We start from the raw sequence: 14399 nt of genomic DNA on the forward strand, positions 1-14399 counted from the left end.
GATCTCATTCTATCACCTGGGCTGGAGTGCAGTGGCACCATCACGGCTCAAGGCAGCCTCGACCTCCTGGGCTCAGATGATCCTCCCACCTCAGCTTCCCAAGAAGTTGTGACTACAGACGTGGGCCACCATATCTGGCTAATTTCTTAGTATTTTTTGTAGAGACAGGGTTTTTTCCATATTGCCCAGGATCGTCTCGAACTCCTGGGCTCTAGCATTCTTCCTGCCTTGGACTCCCAAAGTGGTGGGACTACAGATTTGAGCCACAACGCCTGGCCTTCTGAATTTTTACTTGAAAGTAAGATAGACAGAACTTCTCACATAAATTTACTAATCCCATTTGAAAGTGTATTTTAATTAGCTTTTGCTTTTATACATTTTTATCATTTTCTTCAGATTTTAACATTTGTTTATTGAATAACTGTACTAGGTACAATTTTATGATGGCCCAAATATTACTGCTCCCTCCTGTACTTATACCTGTCTCCTAGTTGTGCAATCAACCACTAATCTAGGCCTTGCTGTAAAAGCATTATGCACATATAATTAAGGTCTAATATCAGTTGACTTTAGGGTAATTATTCATGTTGACCTGACCTAATCATATGAATCCTTAAATCTAGGTACAGCGGTCAGAGATAAAAAAAAAATCAGATTTAAAGTGAGGGAAATGGAAGAGGGGAGAGGGCATGGGAATGCAATTAGCTTCTAGGAGATAAGATTTGGCCTCAGCTGACATCCAGCTAAGAAATTGGACCTGTCCAGGAGATTGAGACCATCCTGGCCAACATAGTGAAACCCCATCTCTGCTAAAAATACAAAAATTAGCTGGGTGTGGTGGTGCATGCCTGTAATCCCAGCTACTCGGGAGGCTGAGGCAAGAGAATAGCTTGAACCAGGGAGTAGGAGGTAGCAGTGAGCCTAGATTGTGCCACTGCACTCCAGCTTGGTGACAGAGGGAGACTCTGTCTCAAAAAAAAAAAAAAAAGAAAGAAAGAAAGAAAGAAAAGAAAAGAAATTTGACCTGTCTTTCAATCTCAAGAAACTAAGAAACTAGACTCTACCAACAATGTAACTGACCCTAGCTATAATCAGATATTCTTCCCCAGAGCCTCCAGACAAGAACTTGGCCCAGCTGACACCTTGATTTCAGCCTCTGAGACTCTAAGCAGGGAGCCTACTATCCTGTGCCAAATTTATGACCTAGAGAAACTGCGAGATAATAAATGTATGTTTTCTTAAATTGCTAAGTTTGTAGTCATTTGTTATGCTGCATTAGAAAGGCAATGCAATCACTTAAAAGGCATTGAATATACCATTACCATTGTGGATATAGAGTTGATCTACACCTTTTGTTAGAAAAGCTCTCTTTATCTGGGAATGTATGGATGCCTAGATTTTTACTCTTGGTGAAGATAAGATCAGATAAGATAAGATATGATATTCTGTATAAGGTCTAAAACAACTCTGGAACCTCAGTCACTTTCTTTTTAGATGGTTTGTGACTGCTGTAATGCGTTTGACAACCTGACTTCATAAAATGACAACAGAAATTATACTCCACCTCAATTCCCTTGACTCTCTGACCTCTCCAGAAATCCATATTCTTTCCACAGTTCACCTGATGATATTAATAAGTAAGAATGTAATTTCGTGTATGGGAAAGAAAGGGCCCTGGGAATTTCTTCTTGGTGAATACTCTAAGACATTCAATGCATGCCTGCAGTTTTCCTTTTCTCGTAAACAATATTTTTTAACTTCATTTGTTTTTTTTGTTTGTTTGGTTTGGTTTTGAGATGGGATCTTGCTGTGTCGCCCGGGCTGGAGTGCACTGGTATGATCACAGTCTATTGTAGCCTCAAACCCCTAGGCTCAAGCAATCCTCCTGCCTCAACCTCCCAAGTAGCTGGGACCACAGGCACATGTCAACATGCCAGCTTATTTTAATTTTTTAGTGGAGTCACAGTTTCACTATATTGCCCATACTGCTCTGAAATTCTTGGTCTCAAGTGCTCATCCTGGCCTTGGTCTCCCAAAGTGCTAGGTTTATACATGTGAGTCACCATGCCTGTCCTTTGACTTTAAATAAAATCCTTCTTTGAGTACATTCTGTATAATCTGGTGAATCCTTTCAAATACTCAAATTAGAGAAAACAATACAAATGTATTATTTTCTTTAGGTTTAATAATGATACATAGATATGAAATATTTTATCAATGATTTGACAATATTTAGAGATATATATTTTCTTAATTGGGTTGATATGGTGGGATATCAAAAAATTAACTTACCGGCCAGGTGCGATGGCTCACGCCTGTAATCCCAGCATTTTGGGAGGCTGAGGAGGGCAGATCACTTGAGGTCAGGAGTTCAAGATCAGTCTGGCCAACATAGTGAAAGCCCGTTTCCTCTAAAAACACAAAAATTAGTTGGGCATGGTGGCACATGACTGTAATCCCAGCTACTTGAGAGGCTGAGGTGGGAGAATTGTTTGAACCCGGGAGGTGGAGGTTGCAGTGAGCTGAATTTGGGCCACTGTACTCCAGCCTGGGCAAAAGAGCAAGACTTCATCTCAAAAAAAAAAAAAGAAAGAAAATTAACTTACCTATTGTATTGTCATTAAGTATAAATAGATTCATGTTATCTTTATTTTATTAGCCTTATTAAGTGCTTTAAGTTCCATTTTTTTAAATGATTAAATTTTTGCTATTTTTTTACTTTGTTATTTTGGAATTTGTTTAAATTATCATTGTCAGCAAGTATATGAACAAAAATTTATACATATCTTTTTGTATTAAAAAGGACAAAGGCTCACTTTATAAATACACCACTTATATGGCTTCTGATAATATGCAAATTCATTTTTACACATTTCATTTATTAAAGACTGAAAAATCATTTGTCAATAGTTACATAAATTTTTATTGTGCTTATTATCTATTTGATTTGCTAAATATTAGTAAGAATCCACTCATCAATTCAATATTTGTTCATATTTTTCTCTTTCTTTTTTTCTAGATTGTTTCATTGACCATCATTTAAGGCTCACCGTTAGTCATTTGTTTTTAATTATGCCCACTTTTATTATTTTAAATTTGTCTCTCTCTGATACTATCATTAAATGACTTTCAGTTATACTTTGAAAGAATGTCCCTAAATGCCATATGTTTTTATTCCTGTTAGATCAAAAGATATTTATTTTTTCTTTCAAAATTCAAACATGATTTGGTTGATGTAAAAAATTTACCTACTTGATGGGAAATATTCTTTAAGACATTTAGTAGAAATAAAAAAGAGAAATGCAAATATTTTCTTTGTAATATAGTTTTATATTTTCATAATAACAAAACGTATTATTTCTTGTGATCTAACTTTATATTCCCCATGTAGTAAATATAAATCGTAAATTAAAATATAATAAAACAGAAATCTTTTGAATTCTTGCCAGTATGAAGAAGCCAATATTCTCTTCTAATGCATATCCTCCTAGACACTGCTAATATGCAAACATCCCATTCCTAATATGCACATGTAAAATGCTATATGAAATTATAGTTGCTATTTATTATTGGTTTTACAAAAATGATGTTTGTTTTTTAAGTACATATACATTCTTACATATTAGGGAAGTAGGAATTTCTTCAATTGAGCAGTTCTGAGACATTATCTTGAGAGGCTGTGCATTACTGTAAGGTAAAGATGTACTCCAGTGTCTTCATATACTCTGAGAGTGACTTCCCTTTACTCCCAAATTTGTTTTGCATCATTAAAACAAATTTCATTATAAAAGTTTTTGAAAAAACACGTTTGTAATAACTATTGAAAATATATTACCTCTACAAGATCAAATTTCATTGATTTAGCTTGTAAAGTAAGAAGAATATATATATATATATATATATATTTTTTTTTTTTTTAAACAGAAGCCAATTTACTGCCCAAAATGCATGCAACAATTGAAGGGTAGGGTGGAATGGCATATCAGCTGAATCAGCTGAGGCAAGGTGGAATACAGCATTCATTCCAGATATTCAAATAAAAAACTTAAATAAGAGGACAATTTGTGTGATATATTATTTCCCCTGGTTTATCTTAACAACTTACTGCAAATTGGGTGGCTTAAGGCAATAGTAGATTAGTCACTCATCAGTTCTCTAGGCTCCTCCAAAATCACAACATTGGCAGGAACTCACTTCCTTCAAAGGCCTTAAGGATGACTCATTCCTTGCCCCTTTTTGTTTTGGTGAATCTTGACCATCTTTGGTTTGTGGTTGAATCATTCCAGTCTCTGCCTTCACCTTTACATGATGTTCTTCTCTGTTTCTCTGCGCCTTTTTTCCCCTCAAACTTCTTCTGCCTCTTTGTCTTTTACAATAACACTTGTCGTTGGACTTTATGTGCAACCTAAGTCATGGCACTTTCATTTACAATCTTTAGCTTCACTATAGCTGAAAGTCTTTGTTTTTCTAAATAAGATTAAATTTGAAGGTTCTAGTTGGAGATTTCTATTTTGAGGGTCCAACATTCAACCCAACACACATAGGTAAGGCTAGTTTAGGATGAAAACTAAATATTAACAAAGCAAGACCTGAAGCTACAAGGAGAGAAAATATGTTATCAGAGAAGAGTAAGATGTAGGCAGTTAGAGGAATAAACATTCTCAGGATATTTAGATTTAAAAATATATGGACAAAGATATGAGAAACAAGTAGGGTAAAATGCAAAGAAAATCCCATATCCTTTGTTTCCACCATCTTAGCTATTTTTGGTGTTTCTAATCAGTTAAATCCAAACCCAAGGGTCAGAGAAAGGCGGTAAATACATCTGAAGGAATGGGAAGGTGAAAGAAGATGTATTACAGAGCCTGATCCTAACCCCTAATAATATGTCTCACTCAGTTATTTTTCATTTTATTGCTCAGGTGGTCTCTTAATCAATAGTTAACCACTGATCTTCAGAATGAGATCTTGGCACCTGAGTTAAATTGTGCTCCAATTACACAGTAGCACATAACTATATTCTGTGAATAAAACACCCCTTGACATAATGTATGTTTGTATTTAAATTTCAATACTCATTATTGAATACCATAGGAACAAAGCTAAAAAAAATTCCATTGAAGCCACATGACAAACCTATAAAGAAATTATTTCTGTAATTTCAAGTCTTTGTCTCATGTTAATAACTTAGCTAGTAATTTTCTCAATGCCACCATGATATCTTTGTTCCTCAGGGTATATATAATGGGATTCAAAGTTGGAATCAGAATGGTGTAGAAAAGAGAAATCAGTTTCCCCATCCGTTGAAACTGATGTGGTTTGGGCTGTAAATAAGTGATAGTACCTGCTCCAAAGAATAAGATTACAACTATTAGGTGAGATGAGCAGGTGAAGAAGGCTTTAGCCTTTCCTCTGGCTGATGACAATTTCAAAATGTTGGAGATAATTTTGCCATAAGAGACAACAATCAACAGAAATGGCACCGTGATAAACACCACCGCTACTACATGGACTGTTATCTCATTCACAAATATGTTTCCACAAGCAAGCTTGAGTATTGGTGGGATGTCACAAAAGAAATGATTAATTGTGTTAGTTCCGCAAAAGGGCAAAAGGAAAATTTGGCATGTTTCTCCAATTACTACAGGAATTGTGATGATCCAGGAAGCTATTATCAGCTGAATGCAGACTTTGTAGTTCATCACTAGAGGATACTGCAAAGGCTTACAGATAGCCACGTAGCGGTCATAGGCCATCACTGTCAGAAGGAGACACTCTGTGCCTCCAAGCATAAGAAAAAAACACATTTGTGTAGCACAAGCAAACAAAGAAATATTTCTTTTCTGAGTCCAAAGGTCCATGAGCATTCTTGGGATAATGATTGTTACATAACAGATTTCCAAAAGGGAAAAATTGCTAAGAAAAAAATACATGGGAGTCTGGAGAGCGGGGTCAATTTTTATTAGTAGTATTATGATGCCATTGCACATCAGGATCGTCAAATACATAAGTAAAAATATACCAAAAAGCATCCAGTGGAGATTGGGAATATCAGAAAACCCCAAAAGAACAAATTCCATTATCGTAGTCACATTTGACTTTTCTCTTTTAGTTTGCTCTCCATCTGCAGATATAGCAAATTCAAGACAGTTAATTCATCCATATTTTGAATAGTATTTTCCTCTTGGGTTAACTAAATGAGATACAGGAATATACTTACTTAAGCTCTTAAGTCATTTTCACCAGTACTTGCTCTGTTTCTAGATAATAAACTGATTTAGCATTAAAATCAATTTAAGAAATGAAACCTCAATATATTTTATTATACTGGGATATAATGCAACCAAAGGCATTGAGAAGCATGCATTGTTGTTTAGAAAATATTATGGAGGAATAACATCTTATTATTTCACACTTAAGAGTAGAGTTATAGTGTAGGCTTTTACTATTTCATCTGAGAATATCATTTTTCTTTGTATTGGTAGTCATATTCCAGTTTTTTTAATTCAAAATGTTGCCCTTGAATATTATGATTAATTCATACTCAAAATGAATTTTAAACTTTTCCTTTTATGCACCAGTGAGAATCAATTCTCTTAAACAATTTCTTGGTTACTGAGAGACTAAATACATGCATTATTGTTGCTCTACTTCATGTCTCTCTCCTATTATTTATGCTAAATATAAAAACACTAATACCAGTAGGCAGTTTATTGACTTTCCCTATTATTGCCCTGAATACAGTGAATGCTAAATAGTAATTAAATTATAACTTAATCAAGATGTAGAAATTCATCACAATTTTTTTACATTTCTTTTTTTTATCAAAGTGAATTTTTCCATTGTCATATAACCAAATACAGTTCCTTTCAACCAAATACAATTCCTTCTCTCTATTTTCCCTTCATCCTGCTGCCTTATTCAAGTAAAACTCTTTGATTAAACCCAGCTAACATTTACTCTGGCCATCTAAGTGGCCAGAGCATATAAATGGGACCAAAAAATTAAACAAAACAAAACAAAAACACACTGTCTTGCTTCACTTCATGTCAATGTCATCCAATATGAGGAAATCACTGCTTATCAATTCCCATTACACTTGCTTAACGTTTGTTCTCCAACTTTCTAAACAAATTCTTTTTTTCTGTGTCTTCAAATCTGCTGCACCTATACCTATTTTAGCCCGGTCAGCCAATGCATTTGACTTAATACATTGATAAATGAAAGTGATCAGACAAATATTATCTCATATTTATACATTTCTATTAGTACTAGTTTTCAAAATTGCCTTAAATGACTTTTCATCACTAATGCAATTTTACCATTATCGGACATCTAATTTTATTTAACTTTGTAGTGAAGAGCTACATGATTTATATGTTAAATAATTAATTTTCAGATAAAGGTCTCAAAATTTCATGCTTTTCTGTTTTATTAGTTGCATTTCTATCCACAAACTTGTAACTATTCTTAAATAAAATAGTCTGTCAACCCAATTATGGCTTACCTTTAGGGATTTGCATGAAGCTGTCTGTACAAACTTTTTAAGCTCTTCCTTTTCTCGGGAACTGTAATTTTGCAATACGCTTGCTTGTTGCAAACAGCAACAGCTCTTATATAGGAATAGTTAGACTCACCCTGGGATGTGTCTTCTCTTGAGTATCAGTTTAATTTCTAGAAGGCTGCTTCTGTTTGTCAATCATTCTGATTCATTTTTCAAAACTACTTTGAGTAAACTTATCCTCCTCTTCATCTCTTCATAATGGGAGTTAATTAAATACCATTTAGTTGTCTAGTATTACTTTCAGGAAAAAGTTAAAAATTTTCTAACTATGTATTTGAGGCCCCTAATACTTAGTGTGGATTTGTCTGCCTTACTTCTATTCCCATAATTTATCCAGATCCAAATTAACTAGACCTTTAAAAAAATATATCATGTGTTTAATCACATGAACATGATATGCTTGATGCCTTCGACATATTGAACGGTGAGATTCTTTTTCAGATGTGGAACCCTCTGTTCCTAGGTTAACTTTTTTTTGGATATTAAAACATGTTAATTCTGCTGAGAAAATCTATCTATACATTTATTTCATTCTGTGTTGTCTATAAGGCACCAGGGAAATGTATCCAGCTGATTGAAAATGTAATATACCTCTCCAAGACGTCCCACTAGACGCAGTCAAGAGGAACATCTCCCACGAGGGACCAGGACATCAGGAAGATTGGTGCACTCCTAGCAAATCTTCAGAAGGAAAGGAATTCTGCATGGGGGTACCACACACCAGGAAGCATTCCTGGCCCCCAGTGACTCCTGCAAAAGCATGAGTTGAATGGGCAAGGAGCAACCCTCTCTTTCCATGAGCCTCCGAATCCCAGCAGGAGAAAACCCCTGGACCACAAGCAACACTTGAACTGGCAGGGAGAGATGCTTAGACAAGTGGTAGGGGCAGAACTCCAGCCTGTGTGGAATCCAGAGGGTTTAGTGTGAAAGTATCTGTAGTGGAGCATGGCCAGGGATGCCCATCCCCCCAGGCTTGACCTGCTCCCGTAAGAAGCTTTAGCCCTATGGGAACTATGGGACCTGAATTCTGCACGGCAGTCTCACCCACTACATGAGGCTATTCTAACCTCAGCACCTCTCAGTTTGCTGGCCTCTCCTGGGTCCCAGATTGGCCCCAAGCCAGGTACCTCCTGGGGGCCACATCATAGCTCCTGTGCTGGTGGACCCCCAGCTGACCAGCAGACTGATCCAGCAGAGTAGCCTGTGGAGACACAGGCCAGTCCACCAGCACCCTCCCTGCACTGCAGCCTCTCGGGCCACTTTGCCTGCACTCACTCACCCATGGCCACCCCCTGTTTATGTCTCTCTCCTATTATTTATGCTAATTATAAAAACACTAATACCAGCATCCCTTTGCCAGTGAGTGTGTGTGCCAGAGGACATTGCCTTCCCTTCCCTGCCAGCGTGAGTGTGCCCATACATCCTGTGTGCCACTGCTGCCAGAGTGAGTGCACCTTTGCCCCTGCCACAGAGCCGTTGTCCTTGGAGCGTTTGTGGGCCCATCCCACCCTGAGCGGTCTAATGGTCACTAACTAGTGATCATTAGAGAAATGCAAATCAAACTTTCCATCACTAACCAGTGACCATTAGAGAAATGCAGATCAAAACCACAATGAGATAGATACCATCCCACACCAGTCAGAATCACTATTATTAAAAAGTCAAAAAATAACAGATGCTGGTGAGGTTGCAGTGAAGAGGCAACACGTACCGTGTCTTGGTGGGAGTGTAAATTAGTTCAACCATTGTGGAAAGCAGTGTGACGATTCCTGAAAGAGGTAAAAACAGAACTGCCATTCTACCCCATGATCACATTACTGGCTCTAGACCCAAAGGAATAGAAATCATTCCATTATAAAGACACATGCACACGTACATTCATTGCAGCACTATTCTCAATAGCATAGACATGGAATCAATCTGTATGTCCATCAGTGGTAGACTAGATAAAGAAAATGTGGTACATATACATCATGGAATCCTATGAAGCCATTAAAAAAGAAGACTATGTCCTTTGCAGGAACAAGGATGGAGCTGAGGGCCATTATTATCCTTAGAGAACTAACTCAGGAACAGAAAACCAAATACTGCATGCTCTCACTTAAAAGTGAGAGCTAAGTGATGGGAACACATGGACACATGGAGGGCATACTTGAGGATGGAGAATGAAAGGAGGGAGAGGAGCAGAAAAAATAACTACTGGGTACTAGGCTTAATACCTGAGTGAGGGCCGGGCGCTGTGGCTCACGCCTGTAATCCCAGCACTTTGGGAGGCCGAGGAGGGCGGATCACTTGAAGTTGGGAGTTCAAGACCAGCCTGACCAAAATGGAGAAACCCCGTCTCTACTAAAAATAGAAAATTAGCCGGGTGTGGTGGTACATGCCTGTAATCTCAGCTGCTAGGGAGGGTGAGGCAGGAGAATCTCTTGAACCTGGGAGGTGGAGGTTGCGGTGAGCTGAGATCCTGCCATTGCACTCCAGACTGGGCAACAAGAGTGAAACTCTGCCTCAGAAAAAAACCAAAAAATAATACCTGGGTGAAATCTGTACAACAAACCCCATGTGGAACAGCCCTTCAAATGGACACCTGAACCTACAATAAAAAAAAAATTTTTAATGCAAGCCACTTCAAAAATAAACATTTTAAACTAGATTATTTAAAACAGAAGGAAAAGAAGAAACTTTTCAACATCCTTTCCCTATTGCAGCTACTTCCGGGTGTGTATGGTGATGTTTCTCAGGCATAAAATCAGGAGCACCAAATCTACTTCTATGTGGAGTTACATTTGTTTCTTCTTGTTTGGGGTTGTATGACCGTTTGACAGTGTGTTTCTAAAACCAACTTCCTTTATGCATGCTAAATCTGCTTCTCTATACCACAGCATGCCTTTCCTACATTGTTCCTCTGTACTCTTTATTATCACTGATTTGGTATGTCCAAAGAGGGCTTTCTTCATTTCCATCTACAATTGAAAACGGCACTCATGATTTTCCAGAAACTTTCCATTACCAGGTTGGGACAAGCTGAATGTCCATTTTCCACTGGAGTACACTGGTGTATTATGAAAAAGGAGAATTGGATAAATTGAGTATTTCATAATTTATTTAAATACCGCAGTGACCTCAACAAGTCTAAAACCTAAAACATTACCACAGATATATCAATGCCTTATCAAAATAAAGAAGTATCTTACATTCATATCATACTGCAATGTGGTGGTTAGTAATTAAAAAACTCTATTTCCTTCCATCTAATAGTCCTATTGCTCCCTAGGTCATCTTTGTAGTTCTCTATTGGACCACGAGCATTCAGAGAGCTGAGAACCAAGTATAGACAGAGCATAAGGAAAGAAACTCCCTCTAAAGGGTCTCAGTACATGATAGATGTGTCATTTCCACACATATGCTATTGTAGAAACTATTAACATGATCTAACTTAAATGTGAAAGGGCTAGGGGATGTTGTATTACTGTAGGTCAAAAAAACAAAACGATTTTTGGAGAACATCAAGGCAGATTCCACCCCAGGGTATTTCACTCTTTCTCCCAAATATAGAAGGTATTTCCCCAATGCCATAACGTTCAGCCCTAAAAATTTATGATCTATGATTATTACCTATTTCTCTATATTAGGTATGGGTGATCTCCTTCAGTTTAAGAGACCAATGAATAAAAAATGGAAATATTTCTTCCACTACACACTCGGTATACAGTGACATTGGAGTGGAACATGCTAATGCATTCTTTTTTTTGTTTTTTTTTTGGAGAGACAGCTGTCACTAGTTCTCTGGGTAGAATCTTAAGGACACTTACCCTGCATACAAATAGATTCCTTTATTAATTTTTCTTCTAAATGCTTGGTTCCACTCTACCTTGTTTACCTCTTTTGCGGTGGCATCTAAAGGAGATTTGAACAATCCCAGTCTCCTTGCACCCTGCTCAGATTTGCATCTCAATTAATGGTGAAGCAAGTCTGAGGACCTGGAATTTATTTACAGATCGAAGAGTCAAAGATTTAGTAATCTTGACCTTGTGATGTTTTTGGCTATAACATTTTCTTGGAAATAAAAAAAAAACCCTCATTTAATTACTGCACAACAATCCCTGTGACAAATTTTTCTGAAATATAGATTTTAAATATCCTAGTACCCTCATGCCTCTCTGTTTCAAGTTAAAGCTGGCTAATTGGTAGCTCTCTGAGATTTTAGGCATCACTTAGAGCATCAATTTATTTATTATCTAACTCTGACAATTTTGAAAGTAAATGGAGAAACTAAAATTGACATATTATATTGTGAAACCTGTATTTAAAAGCAAGTTTCAAATGCAAAATAGCATGTGATAACTTGAATACATTTATATTTATGTTTAAATGTTAAAATTTACAACACAATAATTATTCCTGATATTTGTCCATGTATTTTAGTTGTTTTATAAAAATATATTAGCATCTTATATTAATACAATGTAATTATTATTTTTAATATGGTCTTACTCTTACATTAACAATGTTACTGAAGCATAATTTTCAGAAAATAAACTACATACTTTAAAATATATTTAATTATATTTAAAATTCAATGTGGTGACAGACATATTCAATTGTGAAACCACAATCAAGGTACAGAACATTCACATTATCCAGAAACAGTCCTTCTTAAAATTTTTCAATATCACTCATTTTTGCCTGTAACCCAAGGAAAACACAGATCAGAATCCTATAGTTAAAGATAATTAATAATCAACAGAATATACATTTTTATGTGTGAAGTTTTTTTCCTTAGCATAAAGATTTAAGAGACATCTATGATGTAAATATCAATAGTTTTTTCATTGTCATTGCAGAATAGAATTCCACTGGATGAACATACCGTAATTTGCTTATGCATTCCTCTGCTGGTGAGCTTTGATTGTTTCCATGTTTTGGTGTTGTACATGGAGCACCTGTGTGTATTCATAAACGCGGTTTACATTTGACACATATTTTCATTTATTTTGGATAAATGAATCATGGTATGGAATTTATTTATATTTTAGGAAATTGTCAAAGTGTTTTTTGAAGTACTTATATTCTTTTACATTCTCTCCAACAGCGTATGAGAGTAAAAATACTTCTATACCTTTGCCAAAACTTGACACTGTTAGAATTTTCAACTTTTGCCATAGTCATGGGTAGGTTCTGGATTTTTATTCCTATGTCTTTAATGACTAAAACGGTGTGCAGATTTTTATGTGCTTATTGAATACTTACAAGTAATTTTTTGCTAACTTGTTTAATAAATTCATTTATTTCTTACAGGACTGTATTCTTTTTTTTTTTTTTTTTTTTTTTTTTTTGAGACAGAGTCTCGCGCTGCCACCCAGGCTGGAGTGCAGTGGTGCCATCTCGGCTCACTGCAAGCTCTGCCTCCCGGGTTCACACCATTCTCCTGCCTCAGCCTCCTGAGTAGCTGGGACTACAGGCGCCCGCCACCACGCCCGGCTAATTTTTTTTTTTTTTTTTTTTTTTTTGTATTTTTGGTAGAGACGGGGTTTCACTGTGTTAGCCAGGATGGTCTCGATCTCCTGACCTCGTGATCCACCTGCTTCGGCCTCCCAAAGTGCTGGGATTACAGGCGTGAGCCACCGCGCCCGGCCCAGGATTGTCTTCTTATGATTGGATGGCAAGTGTTCTTTACACATTTTGTATACAAACTCTTACTCAGAAATATTAAGAAATATTTTTACCACTCTTTAGTTTCCTTTTTTATTTTATTAACGCTATTCTTTAAAGAAAAGAGCTGTTAGTTTTGGTTTAATTTAATACATATTTTTATGAATTATGCTGAGTACTCTTTTAGAAGTGTGTAATAATCTTTATATCCCTACAATTTTCTTTTATGATTTTTTCTACACGTTTCTATACTTTAGATGTTACTTTCAAGTCTATGACCCATTTTGAGTTGATGTTTGCATTTAATGTGAAGTCAAGTTTGATGTTCCTTTAGTCCCTATGTAGATATCTGCTCTTGCACTGTTTGTTGAAAAGGCTTTTAATTCCCCATGGAATATCCCAGCATCTTTGTCAAAAATCAGCTAATTATCTATATATTATGTTATATATATAATATAAGATAATATACATTATTAATATATTATTAATATGATATAAATATATTAATATGCAATATATTATATAATATCTAATTTATATTTTTTTCTGGACTCTTTATTTCATTCCACTGATCTTTCTTTATATTTAGATACCTTAAGATATTCTAGGTAAACATTCGTAACACTTACCTAAAGGAGCAACTTTTCCTTTAATATTTTCAATTTTACTTTCCCTCACTTCGTTGCACTGGCTAGAACCTCCTGCACAAGGTAACATGCATATTTTTCTAATTGATATATAATAGTTATACATATTTATGAGCTGTATGTGGTATTTTCATACATGGATACATTGTGTAACTATCACATCCAGTGTAATTGGGATATTCATCACCTGAAACTATTATCATTTATTTGTGTTGGCATTATCCTAACACTTCTCCTCCAGCTATTTTGAAATATACAACATATTATTTTTAACTGTAGTTGCCCTAATGGGCTATCAAGCACTAGAACTTATTCCTTCTATCTCTCTGTATTTTTGTACCCATAAGCCAAACACTCCTCATGCTCCCTTCCTCCCATCCCATCCCAGCATTTGGCAACCACCATTCTATTCTCTACTTCCATGGAATTAAAATTTTTTAGCTTTACATATGAGTGAGATAATGCAACATTTGTCTCTTTGTGCCTGGCTTAGTTCACTTAACATAACAACGTCCAGTTTCATCAATTTTTCTGCA

At 36.0% G+C, this 14399-nt stretch overlaps 1 protein-coding gene across 1 annotated transcript; it reads right to left on the bottom strand.

The window, feature by feature from the left end:
- Positions 1–3366: 3366 nt before the first annotated feature.
- Positions 3367–7561, bottom strand: OR10AG1 (olfactory receptor family 10 subfamily AG member 1). Its single transcript, XM_004051110.5, has 2 exons — positions 7508–7561; positions 3367–6124 (listed from the first exon to the last, which is right to left on the bottom strand). The coding sequence occupies exons 1-2, from the start codon at positions 7521–7523 to the stop codon at positions 5175–5177; spliced, it is 966 nt and encodes a 321-aa protein (XP_004051158.5). The 5' UTR covers positions 7524–7561; the 3' UTR covers positions 3367–5174.
- Between the last annotated feature and the right edge of the window lie 6838 nt (positions 7562–14399).

This window comes from Gorilla gorilla, chromosome 9 (genome assembly GCF_029281585.2).
Source record: "Gorilla gorilla gorilla isolate KB3781 chromosome 9, NHGRI_mGorGor1-v2.1_pri, whole genome shotgun sequence".
Lineage (NCBI taxonomy): Eukaryota > Metazoa > Chordata > Mammalia > Primates > Hominidae > Gorilla > Gorilla gorilla.